This window comes from Chenopodium quinoa, unplaced genomic scaffold (assembly GCF_001683475.1).
Source record: "Chenopodium quinoa cultivar QQ74 unplaced genomic scaffold, ASM168347v1, whole genome shotgun sequence".
In the NCBI taxonomy this organism is placed as follows: Eukaryota; Viridiplantae; Streptophyta; class Magnoliopsida; order Caryophyllales; family Amaranthaceae; genus Chenopodium; species Chenopodium quinoa.
The window spans coordinates 2,573,257-2,596,647 of NW_018745063.1; the positions used below are offsets into that span (position 1 = coordinate 2,573,257).

Below are 23,391 nucleotides of genomic sequence, written 5' to 3' on the forward strand. Positions count from 1 at the left end.
AATAGCTCCGTATGCATTCCATATGTTTCATCTGAATTTACTATTCAGATTCCATAAGTTAAATTATGCCACCAAATCGATAAATTAATAAACTTAATTTTTTTTTTCTTTCGATTTGTATTTAAAAAAAAAGATGTTTTTTACATTCGTATATAGATATTAAAAAAAAAAATGAAGATACAAGAAGGACAGATACAATACAGTGCCTCGATGTTCCAATACCAACCCAACAACATACGACTTCTATACTTTCTACGGAATGAAAAAAAAAAGAACAAAAAAAAAAAAAAGAATACATGTATTAGTTGTAAATAATATACAACGGAGGTAGTACAAAGAAGAACAAAGGCTGTTGCACAATGTAGTTTTAAAATTACCGTAGTAAATCATTAAAAGATGGGACCAACATCACATATTCATGAAGAAGGTTCAATTCATTATCAAGAAACTAAAAAACAAGGGACTTTATTAAAGCCATTTCCCACCTTAATTATAGTAGAGATAATTTATATAAGAACCAAAATGAGCTTACAACATAACAAAAGTTTCAAAAGCTAGGTGTAACAAACAAAAGATCATATATGACTTAGAAACAGCTAACAGATAGACCGGCCAACAAAAACCATGCATGGTCATATATGTTCATCTATTATAGTGTCGTTATATAATGTCCACCATTGCTAGCTCAATCAACGGCGACGTCCGGCAGGCTTTGGGAATCCAGTCCCTTCCTCCCCCATCTTACCCACATCATTAGGGGTGTAACTCTGCCCGGTAATCTGATCAGCCGCCTTCAGAAGATCCGCAGCTGCTCCAGGCCGCGACTCCTCAACAGTCACTGCTACTATCTTCTCATCACCGCCCCTGCCACCCTGGGTCCTTCGTTTCTCCTCTTCGCTTGGAACAGAAAGCTTGCTCTTCATAGCATCTGTTAATCCACCTATTGCCCCTAGTATATTGTTCTTGGCATCCTCTCCCCTGTTTCATACAAAAGAATACTCTCATTAGTTATATGATCGATCAATTTAATTTCTAATCCCTACATTGTTGTACAAATTGTATCCTGATTAATCACTACCTCAGTGCCGCATCGCGGTCTTCATCTTGCATATCATAGCCCTTTTGTCTCAGCTTCTCTACCCTCATTTCTTCCTTTTTCCTTCTTGCATCCTCTTCTGTAGCCTTGTAAGCATCCTGTCCAAGGAATATAATCATATATCATTTTTCTTTATACTACTATGAGTAAAAATCCCATGTTAAAAACGCAACATATCTAGAAAGCACATATCAACCATATTGAAACAACCACACTATCGAATTTCGATCGATCACTATTGAGTATAAAATTAACACTTCCACAACTACATCTTGTGCATATACATATTGCTGTATTTCATAAATGATCACAATGTTTGTACATATTAACCAATTGAATTTATCTCTATCTATGTTGATTAATCACTAAAATTTTAGTTAGGGCCTGTTCCGATTGACTGAACTTAGCTGAACTGAACTTATTAATTAGTGATTTTTAACTACGGATTAGTGATCTTTGATTATTTATTGATTATTTATTACTATATATATGTGTATATACAAATGTACATATTATTTTTATTATTATTATTAATTATTGATTATTATTATTATTATTATTATTATTATTATTATTATTATTTATTGATTATTATTATTATTATTATTATTATTATTATTTATTGATTATTATTATTATTATTATTATTGTTATTATTTATTGATTATTATTATTATTATTTATTGATTATTATTATTATTATTTATTGATTATTATTATTAGTGTTATTATTTTAATTATTATTGTTATTGTTATTATTATTATTATTATTATTATTATTATTATTGTCTTTGTAATAAGAGCTTAAAAGAATAAAATTTGGCTTTATATCATTAGCAATATCATTAGACGTAAATTAAGAGCTGAACTGAACTGAGCTGAATTTCAACGGAAGAGAACAGGCCCTTAGCCTATGCAAAACAATATCTTATATACAAATACATATTATTTCATAAATAATCACATTGATCTTATACAAATACTACATATTATTTCATAAATAATAACATTGTTTTGTATTTAACTGATACATTCAAGATCCAGCCTCAAGCCCTCAAGAATGCAATACAACTATATCTAAATTTTCGCAATCTATCAGTATTAGACATTTTAATTTATATGCAAAATTAACCAATGCTATTGAGAAAAGTAAGATATCCCCAATTATATCAGCAATTCAAATTGTTTTATTCTAATGCTTTTCTCAAAATCTAATACTCCGTATCAAGAATGCTACAGAAGTACTACCTCAACTATATCAAAATTTTCACAATGTATCAGCACTAGACATTTTAATTAAAGTCATAAATAAACAAAACAATTGAGAAAGTAAAAATGTACCCAAATTATATGCAATTCATAGATATCACAAGTCATCTTGATCTGATCTAAAAAGTTTTTAACATTTTATTTAACCTTGAGAAATGACTACATTGTTTGAGATACATATATATCTAAAACATACCCACAAATTATATACTAATAACACATTAGCTAAGACTAGAATCACTTATTATATATGCAGAGTATTAGATCAGAGAGAGGACAACCGAATTCTCACCTTGGCTTCCTCTTTCTTCTGCCACGTCTTGTTCTTAGCAGCATTCGCGGTCTGCTTAGCGGACTCCATAGTCTCCCTCCCTTTCTCCTTAGCCGCCTCGGCCGTCTCCTTGGTCTTCTGCACAGCAGCATCAGCAGTCTCGCTCGCCTTCTCCGCAGTCTCATCTTTCTTCATAGACAAGAAACCCATCGCCCTTTTCGCAACATCAGCAGCAGAATCCTTCAACTCAGTCAGCTTCCCAACAGTAGCATCCTTCCCTTCCACCGCCTTTTCAGCAGTATACTCCGTGTACTCCCCTGTCTTATTCGCCGCTATCCTTGCATTCTCAGCAGCAACATCCTTCGCCTCCTTACTCTTATCCGCCACATAACTCGCAGCATCCTTAGTCTTCCCCACGGTAACATCCTTCGCCTGCACGGCCGTATCAACAGTCACATCCTTCGCCCCTCTAGCCTTATCTGCAACATAACCTGCAGCATCCTTAGTCTTCCCAACAGTCACATCCTTCGCCTGCACGGCCGTATCAACAGTAGCATCCTTCGCCCCTTTAGCCCTATCAGCAACATACCCCGCAGCATCCTTAGTCTTCCCAACAGTAACATCCTTCGCCTGGACAGTCTTATCTGCAACATAACCAGCAGCATTCTTAGTCCTCCCAACAGCAGCATCCTTGGTCTGCCTTAAATTTTCAGCAGCATTATCCCTTCCTTCCCTCGCCAACGCAGCATCCTCCCTCGCACGAACAGCAGCATCCCTCTCAGTCTCCTTCATCTTCTCAGAAGTATACGCAGCAGTCTCCTTAGTCCTCTCAGCAGCATCATGAGTCTTCCCCGCGACCGCCTCCTTCGCGTGCTCGTATGTGCTTCCAATCGCACCGATCACCGAGGAGATGATCCCCGGCCTATTTTGTTGTTGCTGGTAGTTGGTTTCTTCAGTGTAGTGATCTTTCCGAACTTGCTGATCTTGTTTTGGCTGGGTTTCCTTTGCCTCCCTCTCTGACTTCAGCTCGTCTGCGGCGTACCTCGCCGCCCCCTCCGCCTTCTCTACCTTCCTGCTTGCCATTTTTATGTGTTATACTATAATTTCTCAAGAGATTTTGTAGAACTAAGAAGGAAATTTTTCTCTGTTTTCTTTCCTTTGTTTTTTTTGGTTGAATTTGATTTTGATGGTAAAGAATGAAGAGGTGATGATATAAGAGTGAGGAAGAAAGAGGTTAGGGTGAGGAGGAAAGGACGCGTGGAGGGAGAAGGAAGAAAGTGGACACGTGACAGGGAGAGAGTGAGGAGGAGATGACACGACGTTAAAGCCATGCAGATCGAGGTATGAAACGAACAATTGATAAAATAGTGAAGATGAAGAAACCAAATCAAAAGGGTTTTGGGATGAGTTCGAGAAGTGTGCCCGTAGTAATCCTTTTCTTTATATTTTTAATTTGGAAAATTAGAGTAGTAGTCATTTTACACCTTTTATATTTTTGGAACCAAGCGTCACCATTTTTTTATTCCTATAATTGATTGATTAGAAGATCAGCTAGCTGTTAGAAGTGTTGATGAGAAAATGAAAACAAAGCCCTCATCTTATTTCATTCAATCCGATCTGAATAAAACCCAATGTAAAACTTTATAAATATAATTATATTTGCTGAACTTAAAGACATGGTCTAATTTAGAAGATAATGAATTGTAAATATTATCATTAATAATATAATCTTTGTCTGTTTTCTTTTAAATAATGCAATCTTTAAATTATATACCGGAGTATTACAATCTTTAGGGAGCCTCAACTTTAATCACGATAAAATTGAATGTAACTTGATAAACAAGTTAACAATGCCACGTGTCGATATATAATTGGCTTAAATAAATTTTTTATTTTATTTTTTTCTAATCTTTCTTCTTTCCCCTAACATCACCATTGCTCCACCTAACGCCACCACCACTGCACAACTCCGGTACCCATCCTCACTATTAGAACCTGCACCTTCCCCTCACGCCACCACTGCCAACCCCAAGTCCCCCACCACCAGTCCGAAACTCCCCACCCCCACCATAGTAGGCCCGATTCCCGACCAGCGTTGCTAAATCCCACCACTAAAAAACTACCACACTTCTCGATTCCTCCCCTTCCCGACGAAAGGAGCAAGCCCCTATTCCTCTCCTTTATGGCCACAACGCCCCGATTCTTCGTCTTCCCGACCACAATAACCCTAAGTCCTCCCTTCCCGGCCATCGACTCCACCCCTTTTATCCATTATCAAAACCCCTTCGAATCCCACAAAATTCACGCTGGTTGGGTGAGGAAGATAAATTCAACATTCGCCGATTGGGTGGGGATTGGGGAAGGGTAGAGTTAGGGTGGTCAGAGGTTAAGGATGTGCGTTGAAGGTAAGCTTGGGGTGGGGGTGGGGAGGTGGCCTGACCACCATGGCGGTGGGGGGGTGGAGGTGGCCTGACCACCATGGCTAGTGGGGGAGGGTTGGGAGGATTTTTTTTTTTTTTGAATAAATTGTTTATTTTGAAAAATCAAAATATAATATTTAGACCAATTACACTACAACACATGTCATAGGTAACCGGTTTAATAGGTTACATTTTTTTTTTGTTTAAAGTTGAGACCCCCCAAAGGTTGTAATATTCAAGTATAATTCAAATGTTGTATCATTAAAAATAATAAAAAAAAAAGGCCAAAGGTTGTATTATTTAATGTCAATTTTTCGTAACGGATTTGATAATTGTTTGGGTCCAATTCAACCTAATTGGGCCAATCTAGAAATAATTTAAATAAAAGCCCAAAGAAGGTTCAACACTCTACAAGCATGTCAAGTAAGTCAACAAATTCCTAGCCAGCGTGGCAAGCCCACCTGGTTCAGAGGCCCATTAAAGTTATTTGAGTAAGGGTATAGAAGCCTTCACTTTTTCCTAAAAAAAAAAAACCTTCACTTCTCTCTCTCGATTCATGTACATTAATAAGTCTCAAACAATTAATTCTCTTGCATAACTTTCTCTCATGAAGCACTACACTGATTTTGGATCGGAGGGGTCTTTTCCTCGTCGGCACAACCCCCGAGGCCAATTTACGTGTATTTATTGTGCAGAAAATCCTCGTCCCATTCATTACCTGGGCCGAGTTAGCCCATAAAAAAGGTCCATTCGAAGGATTCATTGTTTTCACCCGAAACAATAATAATGTGTGAAATTGGAGAATTGGCAGGATAAAGTCGTATCACCTAGTTAAAAAGAATTCCTAAGTCATCTAACTACGCAGATAGGGAAGAAGGGTCGAACTACAAGGAAACGAGTCAATTTATTCCTAATTAAATTAAATAATCTAAATTATTAAGTAATCAATTTATTGTTATAAAAAGAACTAAGCTACGAAAATTAAAGTTTTAGGAGAAAATCAAATAATAAAAGCCTAGGGTATAGGTTCACCAATAAATAATATTTCAGGGTAAAACACAATAATCAATCATCAATGCATTAATTAATCAGATCATTAAGCGCTTTCGCTACGTATTACAATCACAGAATTAATCTACCGGTATTAAATTGCATCTTTTGAATCTTGACTTAACCATTTATAAATTAATCTGTCTATAGAACCTAAGTCTAAACATCAATTCTCATCTGTCGAATCTCGAATCAATATTGCATAACTCATACTATTAAACCAGACCTAATAATCTAATTGCATAGCATTAAATCAATTAATATGAAATTAATCAAGCATTGACAATCAACAATAATAAATTACCCCTTCATATTATTTATGGATTCCCACAACCCTAGAAAATAATCTACTCACACATAATTAAATCTAAACTAATCAAAGCAATAAAGCAAAACACGATGAACAAAAGCAAATAAATTACTGAAATAAAAAAGGAAGAAATTGTTACCAAAGTTAATGGAAATAATGAATTGAATTAAACCAAGAGTTGTAGAGAGAGATTCAAGAGAGAAGTTTAAGCTTTAGAGAAGATTTAACTAATGAAAGAGAGATAATTGTATCTAAAGCAACTAAAATGTATTTATAAAAAATATAAAAATCCTAAATGAAATCTAAGTAAAAATCCGCCAAAAATACGCTCCAAGACACGCCCCCGGTCGCGCGCCAGCTCACCCGGCCGGGCCCGCCTTTTTCCGATCCTTAAGGGTTCTCTCGCACCCGGTCGGGCGCGAGATAGGGTGAATGGTAGCTTCCTTTGTTCTTCCGCCCCGACCGACCGGGCGTGCCTCAAAGCGAGGAGCATGACTGGGCAAGGCCACTAGGGCAACCTTGGAGTCTTGATTTGGGCTAAGAACTTGTCCCAAATGCTAATTTCCATTGGGGCTTTAATCACTCGGTGTCCAATGCCTCGCTTCTCAAATGTCGAGCCCTTAATCACCGGTTTGATGACTCTAACTGGCCTTAGGCTATGAAAAATAATCGTGCTCCTCCAATGCTCGTAGTTGCTCCAAATAATCCCGGGAAAATGCTGTAAATATGCAATTTCCTATAAAATATAACCAAGACTATGAAAACACTAGAAAGCACAAATTAGTAATAAAAGTGGCTTTAAAAAGCCAAAAATACTCCTAATTATGACCAAGGGATGGGGGTAAATCACTATATAAAATAGACATATCAAGAATACAGTTCTGTTTTATTCATCTTTGATAGATATTATAGTTATGATAATATTTGTCACAGATTAGGATAATACTTGTATATATTATATATCCTTATCGTACTAGGATTACGAGCCTTGTAAAACTCTATACATATTGATCCATGGTACACAGTCCAAATTGAGGAATTTTCCCAAAATTTAACATGGTAACATAGCTTAGGTTTTAGATCCTAAAATTTTTATTTTTCCAAATTTTGATTTTTTGCTTTATTTGGGACCTTGCCTTCATCAAGCTTCCGCACCTTTATCTTGTTTCTTTCTCACTGATTTTGGTTTTCTACAATGGCTAAGGACTCTATCCCGCCCCCTCCTCCACCACCATCAACGAAATACCACCTGGCCCTTTCCGTTAATAATATCAAGAATGTTATTTCCTTAATTCTTGATAGGGAGTCAGTCCAGTACTCCAATTAGGTCGAACTATTCGAAATCCATTGTCATGCCTTCAACGTTCTTGATCACATCGACTCAATTGTTCCTCAACCATCTAATATTTTCGATTCTCTTTGGTTGCGTCTTGAATCCATTGTTAAGCAATGGATTTATGGGACTATTTCCACCGATATTCTTGAATCCATCCTATGTAAGGGTCACTCGGCTCAGAAAATTTGGAAAAAATTGAAGGACCAAGACTGTACAACAAGAACACTCGAGCAGTATACCTTGAAAACCTATTCAACAAGCTTCATCTGTCAAATTTTTCTGATGTTTATGCTTATTGTTGAATTAAAAGTTTTGAAGGATCAATTAGCCGCCGTAGATCAACCAGTGTCAGTGGGTCTGGACGAGGACGTGACAAGGGAGGTGCGAGCAAGGGTCGTGGTAGGGGGAGAATCCAGGACAATGGCCAGCAACATCAACAACAAATTGCCGCACCTCAATAGGCTTCGTGGGTAGCACCGCAAGCCCAACAATGGGTCTCACAACAGCAGCCCCAACAATGGACTTTTGTTCCCTTTCCTTTTCCTCAACAAACAAGGCTAATTAGGAAGCCACTAAGGCCCAACCAAGGAGTCCAGATCCTTCCCCAGCAGGCCTATATACTTCTCAATACCTAGTTTATCAAGCTGGTCCTCCTTCCTATGGGCCGTTGATGACTCCCACCAAATTGAACTTAGTAATTTGTTTGCAACGATTTCTCTTTCACAAGACAACTCTTGGTACTTGATTCCATTGCAATGTCTCATATGACGAACAATTCAGTTACTCTCATGCCCTTATTTAATTTGAGCACAAGCAATCATATTTTAGTTGGTAGGTTACAAGTTATGGTCATACTACCTTGCCCTATACCAAACCCCCTAAGCTCTTCGCGATGTCTTATTAGCACCTCAAATTGTTAAAAATATTATCTCTCTTCGAAAATTCACTTTCGATAACTCTGTGTCAATTGAATTTGATCCCTTTGGTTTTTCTGTGAAGGATCTTCGTGCGGGGAAACTAATATCGAGATGAAATAGCTCGGGAGACCTTTATGCTATCATCACTAGTACCACCCCTTCTACTTGTCTTGCTACTTCTTGATGTGTCTATTTTATATAATATTTTACCCCCGTAGTGTCATAATTAGTAGTGTTTTTGGCTCTTTAGAGCCAATATTATTACTAATTGGTGTTTTCTAGTGTTTTTGTAGTTTTGGTTGAGTTTTGTAGGAAATTGCACTTTTGGAGCATTTTCCCGGGTTTTCATGGTCAACTACAATAATTGGAGGAGCACGACCATCTTTGAAGCCCAAGGCCGGTTAGAGTCATCAAGCCGGTGATTAAGGGCTCGGTAATCAGAATACAGAGGTATTTGGACCGAATGATCAAGACCCTAAGTGGATATTCGGATTGGGCCGAAGAAATAAGCCCAATCGAAGTTCCAAGCCTCGAGGTGAAGCAAGGGCCCGATCGGGAAAGCTTAGCTCGATCAGGCGTGGCGCGCGAGAGTTGTGCTGGTGCGTGGCCAAAGGCGCGCCCGATCGGGTGAGCTGCTAGATCGATCGAGCGCGGCTGCTTAGAAGAGTACGTAGAGAAAAAGGCGGGCCCGATCAGGCGGCCCTTCGCCTGATCGGGCGCGTGTTTTTAGAGGACCTTATTAGTTTTCAATTAGGATTTGTTTTAGGGAGGTTTAAGTACGATTTTTGTATGTAATTTTAATTACCTTCTCATTTAGACTTTCTCTCTCTACTTAGGATATTTTCTCTCTCTTAAATTCTCTCAACTTTGTTCTTGACTCTATTCTTAATTCCAGATTTCCTTGGTAACAATTTCTCTTCTTTTAATCTTAGTTATTTATTTATATTCCTTTGATCATGTCTTGTTTTATTACTTTGATTAGTTTAGTTTTAATTATGTGTGAGTAGTTCTATTTCTAGGGTTTGCGGGGATCCATAAATAATATGAAGGGATAATTTATTGTTGTTAATTGTCAATGCTAGATTAATTTCCTATTGATTGATTTAATGCTCTGTGATTAGATTTGCGCATATCTTTTATGCATGAGTTTAACAATATTGATTCGAGATTCGATAGATGAGAATTAATGTTTAGGTCTAGTTTCAATAGGCAGGTTAATTTATAAATGGTTAAGTCAAGATTCGAGAGATGAGATTTAATACCGGTAAATTAATTGTTTGATTGTAATACGTAGCAAAAGCCCTTTATAATCTGGTTAATTTATGCATTGATAATTGATTATTATGTTTTACCCTGGAATATTATTTATTGGTGAACCTATGCCCTAGGCCTTTTAATTGATTGTTTTCTCCTTATTCTTAATCTTCGTAGTTTAGTTCCTTTTTATTATAATATTTTGGTTACTTCATAATCTAGATTAAATTAGTTAATTAGGAATAAAAAGACTTGTTTTCCTGTGGATTCGACCCTACTTCCCTATCTATTGTTTTTTTTTTTGAGAAATTTTCCTATCTATTGTTAGTTAGTGGTTTTAGGAATTACTTTTGATTAGGTGATACGACTTTAGCCTGTTAAAATTTGGAGCCGTTGCCGGGGAAACGGTTTTATTTTTGTTTCTGATTATTTTTGTAGTCTAGGTTATTTCTTTTTGTCTCAGAGAACGTTAGTTCTTTGAGGCAAGTCTCATATTTGATTTTAGTTTTTTTTGTTTATGCCCAGGTGTTCTAGATCAGGGTACATCCCATTCGATCCTGAGATCGAACGATCCTGAGATCGAACGATCCTTCCATAGACAAGAATTTTTACAAGCAAATTCTGGCGGATTTTGGTGATAATAATAATCACCGAGATCCTCCAACTGGTTCTAGCGATTCAGAGGTATCTTTAGATCCAGAATCAGAGATGACGGCTCCAAAGAAGCTTAGTGATTACTCACATCCAAAGCTTACAGATTTTCCACACCTTACTCCCACTCCAGCTCTTGACGGGGTACAATTTGAGATTAAACCCCAATTTATAACGATGATAGAGAGGAAGAAATTTAGTGGAGCTAAGGGTGAAGACCCAAATCTTCATATTGTAGACTATTATCAGTACTATAATACCATCAGGCAAGCTGGGGTCACACAAGAGCAAATCAGGGAGATGCTCTTTCCTTTTTCTTTGACTGGAAAAGCCAAATTATGGTTTAATGTATTAAATAGGACTACACTTGGTATAACTGACTAGGAAACTCTTGTTTTAAATTTTTATAACAAATTTTATCCTGCACAGAGAACAGCTGTACTACGGAGTGCAATTCAGAACTTTGCCCAAGAAGCCGATGAAACTTTATATGAGGCTTGAGAAAGGTTCAAGGATCTACAAAGAGAGTGCCCCCACCATAATTTGGCACAATGGCAGTTAATCCAAGCCTTTTACAATGGCATTGGAAATTCATCTACGATAATCTTAGATTCTGCAGCTAGTGGGAGGTTTATGAATTTTAATGTTGATGATGCAGGTCAGGTTATTGAAGATATGGAGATACATAATTCCCAATATGGGAATCCTAGAGGCTTTCCTAACAAGGGGAAGCATAGTGTTGACTCTGTATCCTTTTTGCAAGCTCAATTAACCTCTATCTGCCAGAAATTAGATAATCTTAGCAATGCTAATGTAGCTAATGTTTCTGCAATTAATAATAATGCTAATGAAGCTTTCTGTGAAAATTGTGGAATTTTAGGTCATTGGGAGCAAGATTGCAGGAGTTCCGTGGAGCAAGTTAATGCCTTTCAAGCTTATAGGCAGAATAACCCATACTCCAACACCTACAATCCTGGGTACTGGAATCATCCTTACCTTTCCTACCGGAGTACTAATGTTCAAAATCCACCACCACCACAAGAACCACAGGTGCCACAACAACAATCTCAGAAATATTACCACCCCAATGCTGGCCAGAAGAACCAACCACAACAATCCTCCTCATCTTCCGACCCTGCTTTGGTAGAAATTAGAGCGATGCTAGTTAATATGCAGAAGCACATGGAGAGTAGAGATGCACAAATTGATTCGATCCTAGCACATAATAAAATTGTAGATAATCAAATTGCGCAACTTTCCGCTACTCTACAAGCCCGTCAATAGGGAGCTTTTCCAGCATAGCCGACCAGGCCTACGGATCAAGCCTATTCAATTACTCTAAGGAGTGGTTCAAACTATGAAGGGCCCCCTATGCCTAGAGATGATGAACCTGTTTTAATAAATAATGCTAATCTTGATTCCCTTAAACCTGACAATGTAGCTAATAGCCCTGCAGGGCTAAAGCATAGTACTAATATATCTGATTTTACATTGCAGGGTACTAATCTCTAAGCAGTTTGGTAAGAGTGTAGTGTCGTACTTCAAAATAATCTCCACCCAAATTAAAAGATCCGGGTAATTTTTCTATCCCTTGTCATATTGGCAATCTAATGATTGATAATGCATTGTGTGATTTGGTTGCTAGCGTTATTCTTATGCCATTATCTGTGAGTTCCAAGTTAAATATGGGTAAATTAAAAGCTACTAATATTACTCTACAAATGGCCGACCGTTAATACCCCATAGGCGTTTTAGAGGACGTTCCTGTTAGAGTAGGTTAATTTTATATACCTGTTGACTTTGTTGTTCTTGATATGGCTGAGGATATGCAAACCCCAATTATTTTGGGTAAACCATTCCTTAACACTGCAGGAGCAATTATAGATGTTGATTAGGGGATTTTGCTCCTACCAATCGGAATGCGCCACGTGGGCCAATCAGGACCTGCCAAGTGTCCCCTAGTTGGAACTGTCAGGGCTTGCCACGTGGCACGCGCTTATTCGTCCACCTTGGACCTGTTATGTCACGACATGTGGCATACTCCATGCCTAATGGAGAAACCGGCCACCCAGGCCCAACTTCCGAGGGAAGCCCAATCGGCCCTAGGTTTACCTAAACCTAGGATGGGCACGTTTCCCAAGGTTATAAATACCTCCCTTAATCCTCATTAAGGGGGAGGACGAAAACAACACGCGAAAAACATTACGGAACACACTAATAACCGGCTGATCTCGCTAACAAAGCAGATTACCTACATTAAACACTCTCACCTAGAGAGACCTTATTACTTTAATTTCCGCATTAATTACTCCTTAATCAGGTACTAACTTGACCGTTAGAGGCGGAGCTCACAGGAGTCTCCGTTATTTTGCAGGTACAGGCGTCCGGTTCCAGTCTCGGAATTGTAACTCTCCCGCAGGACATCAGAAAACCCCGAAACATTTGGCGCCGTCTGTGGGGAGAGTACTTCAGAGATGGCATCCAAGTCTGTACCGACTCCTGAAGAGAGGCGTCCCCTAGACGACCCTCAAGTTCAGTCAGACCATGACACCGAAAGTGAATTTGAAGTTGAAACTCATACAGCTTCAGACGGGACCCTAAGGGCCCGACGTACCCGTCATACCGAAAGGAGGGAACGGGAGCATCTTCAAACAGGAAGCGAGCCAGCAGGCGCACCGCCTGTTCGGCAACAGCCGACTGATGGGTCTGCTCCCATCACAAGGAACAAACTCATGACCTTCATGAGGGACTTCAAGGGAGAGATTCAAGAGTTGATCAACAAGAAGCCGCCTGCTTCAGTCAAGGAGCAGTCGGCCAAGAAACCCTCCACTTCACTGAAGAGGAAGCCAGTTCAAGGGCGAGAGGCGACTCCTCATCCTAAATCTAGGAAGCGGGAGCCACCTGCCCTTGATTTCACAAAATTCCGTTATCCTACAGGAAATAGGAAACCGGTTCGTCATATTCAGGCGGACGGGTCAAAGCAAACATTCACAGATGCTCGGCTACTGCTAGAGCAGAAGAAGAGTGACCGATTGTCAGAGTCGGCTTCTACTTCAAACTTTCAAGACAGTTTGCGAAATGCCTCGATGAGGCATACTCAGTCGTACCATGAGAGTCAGTCAGGCGGCACCTCCCGTCAGTCCGGCTTTCATAGTGCCCAGGCGGTACCAAACTTACCATTTGTGTCGCAACAACAGTATTTTATGCAGCCACCTCCATTTGGTTGACCTACAGCAAAAAACGTCCAACTTATGGACTGACAGCTACGGTTGCTTAGACTTGGTGAACAGCCGTCGGCCTTCTCCAAGGAAATTACTGAAGCCGCTCAGCCGGCCAAAGTGAAAAATGTACTAGTAGGCGCCTATGACGGCACTACTAACCCAGAAGACCATCTGATGGCATTCACCAACCTGATGTACCTTCAAGGGTTGGATGATCCCACTTGGTGCAAGTGTTTCCCAGCGACTCTCAAAGGAATCGCACAGCAATGGTTCGGCAACCTGCCGACTGGTTGTGTAAATAGCTTCAGGACGCTTGCTTACTTATTTGCCTCCAACTTCGCCATGAACATCCCTGCGAAGAAAACGACCCTTGATTTGGGAACAATTCAGCAGGGCGAGAAGGAGGGGCTTCGTTCTTACATCAGGCGGTTTAACCTGATGAGAATACAGATTCAAGGGTTACCGGATGAGGTAGCTTATACCGACTTTTTTAGAGGTCTCAAAGACGGGTCTACCTTCAAATTTGATTTGGTTCGAAAAAGGGTGGCGACTCTTCAAGAGGCCTTGATTGAAGCAGAAGCCTATATACAGGCGACTGATCTTTGTGCGATAAAACAGTCGGACGGGAAAAGGTTCGACAAAAGAGAAGGACGACAGAAACAGTCGTCAAACAAAGATGAGAAAAGAAAAGAGGTCTGGGCGGCTGATTCCTCTAAACAGCCGGCCCAGAAAAAGAAAAAAGAATTCAAACCATACTCCCCAAAGTATGCGTTTAACAAGGATAACTAGTTTATCCTAAAAGAAATCAAGGGACGGATCTCAATTGAGAAGCCGGTCCCCATGAAGGGTTCTGCAAACAACCGGAACCAAGATAAAATCTGTGCTTATCATGATGACGTTGGTCATCACACCAATGACTGCATCAGTCTTATGCGGTACCTAGACCGCCTGGCTGAGCAAGGTGATCTTGACACTTATGTCAAGAAATCTACGGGGAACACTTCCTCAAAAAAGCTGTCGGCCAAAAAGAATCAACAGGCCGACAGCTCCGATACAGATGATGCAGTCGTCTACACCATTGCAGGCGGCTTCTCAGGAGGCGGCCCCACTATTAGGGGCAACAAAGATAATATAAGGCGGTTAGATGTAAATTCCGTTCACCAAGAACGGCCGTCCAAATATACATTTCCTGAGATTGTCATCACTGAAGAGGATCTAGGAGGGGTAAGGGGGCCGCATGACGACCCTCTCGTTATTGAATGTAAAGTGGCCAACCAGAGAGTTGGCCGAATCCTCATAGATACCGGGAGCTCCTCAGATCTCATCAGCAGCAAATGTCTGTCGAAACTGAAATATCAGACTGACTGCATACATCCGGCCTCCCACCCTTTAGTAGGGTTTGGAGGAGGAGTCGTCCACCCACTGGGACGAGTAGATTTACCCATTCGCCTGGGCGAAAAAGGGGAAGGACGACACATAGTAGTCCGGTTCCTAGTAGTAGAGGAACTCTCGGCCTACAACATGATTCTGGGTCGACCAACCCTGAATAATTCCAAGGCTTTTATAATCCCGTCTCTTATGTTGCTCAAGTTTGAGAGGGATAATGGAACAGTCGGCTCCCTAAGGGGAAATCAGAGGATGGCCCGAGAGTGCTATCTCTCGGATGTCAAGCCCACTGTTATGGCCACTGGGTCAAGTGGAGAAAAAACAGACCTTGACAATGTCAAGGAGAGTGCGCCTGTTCAAGAAGCAGGCGGCAAAAAGAGAAAGGCGTCCCAGACAGAGTCCGCAAGAAAAGCAAGAAAATAGCAATCATTGGCAGAGGAGCGGCCGGATGAGTTCCGCCCTCAGCCGGCTGGTGAGCATGCGGACCTGATCTTAGACGACTCACGTCCTGACCGAACAGTCAAAGTTGGGACGACTGCTCTGAGAAACCTTGGTGACGACTTTCACAACCTATTGAAAGAATACAAGGACATCTTTGCATTTGAAGTCCATGAAATGCCAGGCATTAGTCCTGATCTGGCGGTACATAAACTCGCCGTGGATCCGAAAAAGAAGCCGGTACGGCAAAAGAAGCGGAACCATGGCGAAGAAAGAAGTCAGGCGGCAGCCGCCGAAGTTAAAAAATTACTTGATGCAGGGTTCATTCGGCAATGTTACTTCCCAGACTGGGTTGCAAATGTGGTGCTTGTTAAAAAGCCGAATAGCACCTGGCGAATGTGTGTAGACTACACAGACTTAAACAAGGCGTTCCCCAAAGACAGTTACCCTCTGCCTAAAATTGATAACCTGGTCGACTCAACAGCCGGCCATGCCTTGATGAGTTTCATGGACGCCTATTCTGGTTTCCATCAAATTCCCTTATGGAAGAAAGATCAGGAGAAGACGGCCTTCGTCACTGATCAGGGGTTATACTGTTACACGGTCATGCCGTTTGGTCTTAAGAATGCCCCGGCTACCTTCCAACGAATGATAAACACTGTGTTCTTTGATCAGATTGGGAGAAACGTCGAGGCATATATTGATGATATGATTGTCAAGACTAAACTTCAGAAAGATCATCTGTCGGACCTCCGAGAAACTTTCGCCACACTCAGGCGGCACCATGTCATGCTCAATCCCAAGAAATGTGTATTTGGAGTTGAGTCTGGGAAATTTCTCGGATTCCTTATCAATCAGAGAGGAATAGAAGCGAACCCTGAGAAGGTGCAGGCGGTCATTGACATGCAGTCGCCTCGTACCATCCGAGAGGTTCAGAAGTTAACAGGTTGTCTGGCGGCCTTGGGAAGATTTCTAAGCCGATCAGGCGACAAATGCCTATACTTTTTCCAGGAAATTAAGAAAAAGGCAAGGTTTGAATGGGGGCCGGATGCTGAGGCCGCCTTCCAGAAATTAAAATTTCACTTGCATTCCTTGCCGAGGCTGGTCAGCCCTTTGCCCAAAGAGGTTCTCTACATGTACCTGGCCGTCTCTGATCATGCGTTAAGCGCTGTTCTCCTTGCTGAAAGGGACGACTGTCAGCTCCCGGTCTACTTTGTCAGTCACGTACTGAAAAATGCCGAGTTGAGGTATCCCCTAGTGGAAAAATTTGGTCTTGCACTCTTCATGGCTGTTAAAAAATTGAAGCCCTACTTTTTGGCACATACAGTCGTCGTGTATACAGACCAACCTATCAAGCGGCCGCTGACCATCATGGAGTCGTCAGGCCGAATGATCAAATGGGCCATAGAAATACAGAGCCTCGAAGTTACTTTCGAGCCTAGAAAAGCAGTGAAGGGGCAAGCCTTTGCTGACTTTATTGTAGAGATGACTCGTCCTCCTGACTCTCAAGTTCCAGACCAAGTATGGAAGGTATATGTGGACGGAAGCTCTACTTCAAATGGTTGTGGAGCAGGCGTCATATGTCAGTCGCCAGAGGGCGACAGGTTCGAGTATGCTCTACGCTTCAGTTTTCAGGCTTCAAACAATGAGGCAGAATATGAAGCTTTACTAGCCGGGATCCGCATGTGCAAGGCGGCAGGGGCAAGAAAAATAGACGCCTGTTCCGATTCACAATTGATAGTGAGTCAGTACAATGGCGAATACGAAGCAACCCATCCGGCCATGATCAAGTATTTACAGGCGGTCCGACAAGCAGTCGGCTCCCTTGAGGATTTCCATCTGATCCAAGTGCCGAGATCAGAAAACAACCAGGCGGATGCACTGTCAAAATTAGCATCATCCGCCTCCTCTGATACTCCTCGAACTGTTTTTTTGGGAAGTAATGGAGAAGAGAAGCATCGAGGAAAACCCTATTGGAATCCTAGACAGAAGCTCAACCTGGATGGATTCAATCAGGGCATATCTGACAAACGGTACACTGCCGGATGATCCTCAACAGGCGGCAGCACTGAAAAAACGAGCCACCTGTTTTGAAATGATTAAGGGAGAACTTCACAAGAGGGGGTACCTTCAACCCTTCTTAAAGTGTGTTACTCCAGAAAAGGGACGAGAGATACTAGATGATCTTAACTCTGGTTACTGTGCTTCTCATATAGGCGGTAGGACGCTTGCTCAAAGGGCAAGGCGGCAGGGCTACTTTTGGCCTACTTTGGAAGCAGATGCAATGGAGATGGTGAAAAAATGTGACAAGTGCCAAAGGTTTGGCAAACTAATTCACCGTCCGGCTACTGACCTCACTACCATTCACAGCCCACTACCGTTTGCTAAGTGGGGCATGGACATTCTGGGTCCATATACGCCTGCTACAGGCGGCAGAAGGTACATACTTGTTGTCGTTGACTACTTCACTAAATGGGTAGAGGCGGAGGCGGTAAAGGGAATCAAGACGAAAGATGTAATTTCATTCATTTGGAAAAATGTCATCACTCGGTTCGGGGTTCCCATGTCTATGGTTTTTGATAATGGTCCCCAATTTGAGACGCCTGTTCTCAAAAGCTGGTTGGGTGACCAAGGAATAGCAAACTACTTTGCATCTGTCGGCCGTCCACAAGCAAACGGCCAGGTAGAAGCCTTTAATAAAATCATCTCAGACGGTCTCAAGAAAAAGATTGAACGAGCAGGCGGCCTATGGGCGGATGAACTACCACATGTTCTCTGGGCCATTAGGACGACTGAAAAAGGGGCGACTGGAGAAACTCCATTCCTCCTAACTTACGGTGCGGAAGCTGTTCTTCCAATAGAACACTACGAGCCGACTCTTCGAGTAATGCTATATGACGAAGAGGCAAACTGGGAAGCCATGCGCCTGGCATTAGACTCACTTCCTGAAAAGAGGGGCAATGCTGTCTTGCGCCATGAGATCTATCGCCTGAGAATGACTAGATCATACAACAAAAAAGTACACAGGCGTCCACTCAAAGTAGGGGACTTTGTACTTAGAAAAATGGAAGCAGTTGGTAGGGCTAATGAGTCTGGCAAACTAACTCCCAACTGGGAAGGACCCTACCGAATCTATGAGGAAGTCAGGGACGGTACCTACCGTCTGGAAACACCAGACGGACAACCGTTGCCTCGAACTTGGAATGTAGATAATCTTAAGAAATATTTCTTTTGAATGATGTAAAGTAAAGAGCTACTTAATAAAAGTTTGCACTTACTATTCAATTTTGTATTACGAGGGGCATGCCGTCTGTACCTTTACAGTCGGCTACTCTCCATTGAGTTTTACACTCTATCTTCAGAGGGGCATGCCGTCTGTACCTTTACAGTCGGCTACTCTCCATTGAGTAATTCACTCACAATAGGGGCATGTCGCCTGGGCATATAGTCGGCTACTCTCCATAAGAAGATGGCCGACTAGTTCCAAACACATAGCCACCCCCCTAATATTTAGCTAAAAAGATTAGGGCCTGGCCGACCCTGTGCCTAACAGGCGGCTACCCTCCTTTTATTTAGCACCTACGTTCACCAAGAACTTACCAAGGCCACATGCCGAATGATCAGACCAGGCGCCAAGCCAACTGATCAAATCTACAAAACTAATACGACCTGTCCCAACATCATAGCAGGCGTCCGACGGCATCCCTCCGGATGAAATTCGTCGCAGAGAGCAGCTCCCTTTTGGGTGGAACATTGTTCTATAAACTAATTACACGGCACCTATACGACTGTCCCCAAGGGCAACCACGTAGCCGTTTTTGAGACAAGGATAACTCTATCACTAACCAAACCAGTGGTAGCAGTTGACATCTGAGTCAGATGACCGCCTGTATTACTTGGGATAAATGCAGGGGGTACCTATTGAGTTAATAGCCAACAAACATTGGCGAATCAAGGGGTCTAGCCGGCCTACGCCGCCTGGTACCTCTACTTCTCAAACAAAAGTGACGGCGACTGAGTAACTCCAACGTTAACTCATAGTCACTCCCTCAAATTTGGTATGGAACCTAAAAGGTTTGAGTCGTCCGCCTGTTTTTAACAAACAGGGGCACTCAAACCCCTATTCCTACTAGGTAACCTATTGAGTTAATAGCCAACAAACATTGGCAAATCAAGGGGATCAGCCGGCCTCCGCCGCCTGGTACCTCTACTACTCAATCTAGATTGTGACGAAGACTAAGTAACTCCTATGTTAACTTAATAGTCACTCAAACTTAGTATGGAGCCTAAAAGGTATGAGTCGTCCGCCTGTTTTTAACAAACAGGGGCTCTCAACCACTACTCTTGCTAGGTTAACAAATTATGAGTTAAAAGCCAACAACATTGGCAATAAAGGGAAAAAAACCGGTACCCGCCGCTTGTTATCTCTACTACTCAATTCCTTGGCGACTAGGTAATACTCTATTTACTTGGTCATACCACTTTTCTACTTGGTTAAATTTACAAATGACAGGCCCGCCTGCCTAAAAAGGATCCAGACAAAATAGTTCGAATACCGATTGGATAAATGGCCGACTGATCGTCTACCCTGGAAACAGACAACCAGTCGTCCAGGGGCATAGGCGGCGTACTAACTATCCGTACCTGTCTGCAACGTTCGGCCATGTAAAACAGTCGGTCTAGTAAACAATTGGATATTAGATATGAAATACTTGGACAAATTTGAAGCAAAACAAAAATTCATTAAAAATAAGCCGGTCATTAAAGACCAGCAAAATATTCAAAGCCCCGGCCCCCTGGCCGGGTAAATACAAAGCAAACGGTACGCAGGCCGTGGAAAGAATACATTAAGCTTAAGAAGGGGGCAGTTCAGTATTAGCAGTTGCCGCCTGGTCAGCACTCTTCTTGCTGGACTCGGCTTCAGCTGCATCCTTTTTTGATGCCTTACCCCCAAGTGGCACAAGCGCCGCAACCGGCTCCTCCTCCTCCTCCAACGCTTCTCCCAACGCCTCTTCTTCAGCAGCCGCCAGGATCTCTTGATTATATGTTTCCGAACACTGGCGGTACGTTCTTTCCCAAGAGGCAAAGTCGGCACTGGGGAAGAGGCGGCCCCAGGTCATGCGCTGGATTTGAGCGGAGTCTTCCATCATCTCCCGGACGAGCTCTTTCTTCTCTTGCTCGGCCTTTTCCGAGAGCTCTTGGGTAAGACTCTTCTCTTGGCTCACCAGGCGTTCTTTTACGCTGGCCAAGGATTTCTCCATGGCTTCGTAAGAGTACATTTTTAGGCGAAGAGGTTTCAGCTCGGCCTGGAGATTTGTGATGGTCGCCTCCAGCTCGTCATTCTTCTTCTGGGCCGCCTCTAACTGAGCCCGAACAGCGGCGGTAGCCTGCGCCTGATAATAAAGAATATCAATGGTCAGTACTTCATTTTGGGCAATTTGAAACATTGCCTTGTCACAGTCAGAGGCGGCCATAGCTTTTGCAGCCTTTACCTCTTTGTTTTTCCGATCAAGCGGCTTGCGAAGGCCGTTAACTCGGAGCAGGGCCTAAGTAAAAAACAAAAAAAAAACAGGCGTCAGTTTCCAAACAAAAAAGAAAACAGGCGTCCAGAATATTCAAATACTCAAAAATATGCTAAGTATACCTCAGCAAGGACCCCTGCAATCCCGTCAAGGTCAAGGGTGCCGACACCCCTGACCGCCTCCTTTTCAGCCGGAGGAACTGCCCTGATCATAGACTTGGCCATCTCTACCAAGTCAGGCCCCTGGGGGCCGGCTGCATCAAGCATAAACAAACGGATTAGACTTAGTAACAAAGGGAGCAAGTCTAAAATTTACAAGGACAACTTCATACCTCTAGGTGGTCCAGTTGGAGCTTTAGAAGAAGTGGCCGGCTGTTTCTCAGCCGCCACCTGTTTCCTGGCAGAACCAGGAGAGCTCCCAATAGTCGTCTTCCGGGCCTTGGGGTCCGGCTGTTGGGAAGATGAAGCTCTTGGAGCACCCGTCTAAAACAGAAGAAAAAAGTCAGTATATGCATAAACACTCCAAAAAGAGGGTGAAAGGTTCGGAGCTCACCAAGGGTGCCCCCTTTTTGGGGGATTCGGTTGAAGTTTGTTGCATAATAGAGGCCCGCAACATGGCCGCCGCAGTCTTGGAGGCGGTGATTTTGCTCATGGCGTCAGCTGCAAAAACAAACGGCAAAGTTAATAAAAGATAAACAGCAAATGTATGAAACAACAGAGTATTCGATAGGCCGACTACCTCTTGAGCACCGACTGCTGAGGCCACAGGCGGCCAAAAAGTACTCGTCATAGAGCCACTTGAAGCTCGGGACGCAGTGCAGGGGTACTTGCTCTCGTACCCCTGAAGTAGAGTCGACCCTCGACTCTACTTTAAAGAGTCCTTTGTCAAGGATCTCTTTCTTAGCCTTGGGGGGAACAGGCGGCATGCTACGGCCGCCTGCAAGAAGGGGCGGATTCCTGTTCCACCTATTGAAGCGCTTGTTCAGCTCAATGTCTGAACTCTCAATGATGAGGAAGGTGCTCCGCCAGTCCTTCCACTTGTTTGCTTTACCTCTCGTCATGAGGTAGCCCCTGTGGCTTGTTAATTGATACCAGCCGGTACCGCCTGTCTTAGGGGTCCGGCTGAGATAGTTCATATGGGCGAAAGCCTCGAAGCTCGGCTTCACCCCGTGCAGTTCGCACCCGGCCACATAGCCGAGTACGTTGACCCAGGAGTTTGGGGCTAACTGCCATAACCCCAACTCATACCCATCCAAAATCCGCTGAACAGCCGGATGTAATGGGAAGCGCAGCCCTGCCTTGATCGCCGCCTCGTAGCAGCCAAAGCAAGCGCTATCATAACTGGAACCAGCCGGCCAGACGACTGTGTCTTCTGGATCCGGCACAAACACTAGAAAGTCGGGGCCCATGGTGTGGTTTGCAATAAAGCTCTCCACTTTCTCTTGCATGGCTGTGATTCGGCCCCGAGGTACCGTGCAGTAGTAGGGGGTATTTAGCTCTCGGTAAGAGGCGGATGGTTCCGCCCAATTCTCCCCCTTCTCAACTGTGTGAGAAAGTCTCGCCTCTTGCAGGCGGCTGTTTTTCTCTTCTGTACCCAAAGAAGCATGGCCAGAAGAGCTTGACGAGGAATCGTCCTCGGACGAGTCTGAAGAGGACGACTCCTCCCCTCTCCCGGAGGGGCCCGCCTCCTCTCTTTGAAAAGGAGCAGATTTGTTAACTGTTAAATTGGAAGGGGTCACTATGACTCCCCCCACAGAATTGCCGGCATCCAGGCCGCCTTGTCTCACTTCAACATCTGGCGCCTGGTCAGATGTTTCACTAATCGGCACCCTGTGGGAGGAGTCGTCTGAATTTGAGATCCTAGCTGTCTTTTTTGTTCTGGCCATCCTGCTTTGCATAGACACAGATACAGTCGGACTTTGTATAAAGGGCAAAGATGGGTCCGGAAAAGGGCAGGCGGCACTCCTAGTCCTAGATTCAGCCGTCCCCGGTGACCGGCTGATCACTAACCTAGGTCGTGTCGTGTGCTTCCGTGGTGCCATTTCAGAAAATAAAAAGAAAATTAAGAGTAAGAGAACTGAGTTACCTGAACGAGTGACGGTTGATGAAGTTCTGGAAATCCGGTGCAGTCGGCTTGTCAGAACAGGCGGTAGGCAGAAAAAGTCCAAAATGTCAGAGCAAGTTCAGGGGTCCGATTGTTCTCAAATAGTTCTCAAAGTGTGAAAATGACTCAAGGCAACTCTCCCTTATA

At 42.7% G+C, this 23,391-nt stretch overlaps 1 protein-coding gene across 1 annotated transcript; it reads right to left on the reverse strand.

The window, feature by feature from the left end:
- Window positions 1–415: 415 nt before the first annotated feature.
- Window positions 416–3,844, reverse strand: LOC110709264 (late embryogenesis abundant protein ECP63-like). The gene is made up of 3 exons (XM_021887479.1): window positions 2,658–3,844; window positions 1,079–1,194; window positions 416–978 (listed from the first exon to the last, which is right to left on the reverse strand). Exons 1-3 carry the CDS (start codon window positions 3,717–3,719, stop codon window positions 690–692), a joined length of 1,467 nt encoding a protein of 488 aa, XP_021743171.1. The 5' UTR covers window positions 3,720–3,844; the 3' UTR covers window positions 416–689.
- Window positions 3,845–23,391: the final 19,547 nt, after the last annotated feature.